General features: G+C 70.0%; 1 protein-coding gene across 1 annotated transcript; it reads right to left on the bottom strand.

The window, feature by feature from the left end:
* Positions 1-49: 49 nt before the first annotated feature.
* Positions 50-2309, bottom strand: LOC118159260 (ly6/PLAUR domain-containing protein 3-like; the record flags this gene model as incomplete). Its single annotated transcript, XM_035313865.1, has 3 exons — positions 1528-2309; positions 848-970; positions 50-223 (listed from the first exon to the last, which is right to left on the bottom strand). Coding segments are annotated over exons 1-3 (358 nt in total), but the record flags the coding sequence as incomplete, so codon positions are not given.
* Positions 2310-2315: the final 6 nt, after the last annotated feature.

Genomic DNA, 2315 nt, shown 5'->3' with positions numbered 1-2315 from the left:
CCCCCCAGTGCCCCCCAACCCTCTCCCCAAATGCCCCCCAGCCCCTTACCGGGCAGGGGCAGGGCCCCGTCCCCCACCAGGGGCAGCTGCCGGTTGCAGCCCCCCTCCCCGCACTGGCGGCGCTGGGCGAAGACAACGAGGCCGAAGAGCTCCAGGGCCCGGTCGTTGGCCCCCACCTGGCCCCGGCCGCAGCCGCGAGCCCCCAGGGCGAAGCGGCCATGGCCTGGTGGGACAGAAGAGGTCACGTGACTGCTGCGGCCCCCCCCCCCCCGAGAAAAGGTGACCGGGCACCGCCGGGCCCATGTGGATACCCACCCACAGGACCCCAATAGTGGCCACACAGGGAGCCCCAGAAACCTCCCCCGGGACACCAATACCCAAGCCAAGACCCCCGGAATGCATCCAGGGACCCCAATAAACCTCCCCTGGGACCCCCAGTAACCCACCCGAAGACCCCCGTAACTCACCAGTGACCCCAGTACTCAACCTGGGACCCAAATAAGCCACCCAGGGACCCCCTGCACTTCCCTAGGGTCTCTAATACCCAACATGGGACCCCCATAATTCAGCCAGGGACCCCTAAAACCTCCCCAGGGACCCCCATAACCCACCCAAGGACCCCCATAACCTCCCCAGGGACCCCAATGCCCAACCCAGGACCCCAATAACCCACCCAAGGACCCCATTAACCCACCCAGGGACCCCCAAAATCTCCCCAGGGACCCCAATACCCAATCTGGGACACCAATAATCCACCCCAGGACCCCCAAAACCTCCCCAGGGACTGCAACACCCCCCCCCGGACCCCCAGGGCGCCCCCCGGGACCCCCCCCCCACCGTGACTCACTCCAGGTGACCGCCGCCAGCCCCTCGGCGCAGACGTTGCTCTCGGCGTCGCAGGTGACGTTGGTGGCCTCGCGGCAGCCCCCGGCGTCCCCCCCACAGCTCAGGCACTGCAGCCCCACGGCACCTGCCAGCCCCACACGTGTGGGTCCCGGCCTGGCCCCACGCCGCACCCCACACCCGTGGGGTGTCACCGGCCCCACCCTGCCCACGGGGCGGCGTCCCCCGGGACCTGTCCCAGCCTGTCCCACGGCGCGCCCCACTGACACCCCACAGCCCCAGCCCCACTGATTTACCCCCTCTTCTCCCACCCCGACCCCAAGCCAGCCCCACAGCAGCCCCCACACCCCGCTCCCACCCTATAGATTCCGCCCCATCGTCCCCAGCCCCCTGACACCCCCCTGACACCCCCCAGTCCCACATCCCCCCCCCCCCATCCCCCTGACACCCCCCTGCCCCACATCCTCCTGACACCCCCTGCCCGCCCCACATCCCCCTGACACCCCCCTCGCCCCATATCCCCCCCCCACATCCCCCTGACACCCCCCCCCCCCTTGCCCCACATCCCCCCTGACACCCCCTTGCCCCACATCCCTCCTCAGCCCCACACCTCCTGCCCCATGGCAGCGCCCCCCAAGCCCCTGCCCTGCACCCCCAGCCCCCCAAATCCCGTCCCCCCCATACCTGGCAGCAGCAGCAGCAGCGGCAGCAGCCGGGGGGCCCCCCCCGATGCCCGGCCCCACATCCCGGCCCCGTCCTGGCCCTGCCCGTGCCGTGGGGCGCTGCCGCCCCAATTTATGGCAGCGCTCAAGGGTGGGGCAGAGGTGGGGGGCCCCCGGGGCTCCCCGCCCCATAGCGCAGCCCACGGCACCCCACGGGCTCCCTGCCCCACGGCACGGCCCCACGGACGTCCCACGGCATCCCCGCCCCATAGGCCAGCCCCACTCCATCGCTAGCCCTGTTCTAGGGCTCTGCCCCATAGCCCTGCCCCATAGCCCTGCCCCATAGCTCTGCCCCATAGCCCGGCCCGGAAGCGGGGAGCCACTGAGTCACCCCCAAAACTGAGTCACAGCCCCGGGGGGGGCGGGGGGGGACCCGCCCTGCCCCATATGGGACCCAGGTGCCCGGACCCACAGTGCAGGTGGCAGCGTAACAAATTGAGATCCTTTAATTAATTATAAATAACAAAGATAATTAGGGGGGGATGGGGGAAGAGCAGCAAGAGAGGGGGGGTCCAGTTGTGGCTCTGGGGTCTCCAGTTGTGGGTCCAGGCCTCCAGTTGTGGCTCTGGGCCTCCAGTTGTGGGTCTGGGGTCTCCAATTGTGGGTCTGGGGTCTCCAATTGTGGGTCCGGGGCCTCCTACGCGTGGGGCACGGCGACGGCGAGGAGGACGAGGAGGAGGAGGAGGAGGCCGAAGCCGCGCTGGGGGGCGGCGGCGGAGGGGGGGTCCCCGGGCAGGCGGTTGCAGAAGG

The sequence above is a fragment of the Oxyura jamaicensis genome, unplaced genomic scaffold, assembly GCF_011077185.1.
Source record: "Oxyura jamaicensis isolate SHBP4307 breed ruddy duck unplaced genomic scaffold, BPBGC_Ojam_1.0 oxyUn_random_OJ69155, whole genome shotgun sequence".
Classification (NCBI taxonomy): Eukaryota; Metazoa; Chordata; class Aves; order Anseriformes; family Anatidae; genus Oxyura; species Oxyura jamaicensis.
Note: the sequence above shows the minus strand (reverse complement) of the source record. Positions and strands in the feature narration are given on the sequence as shown.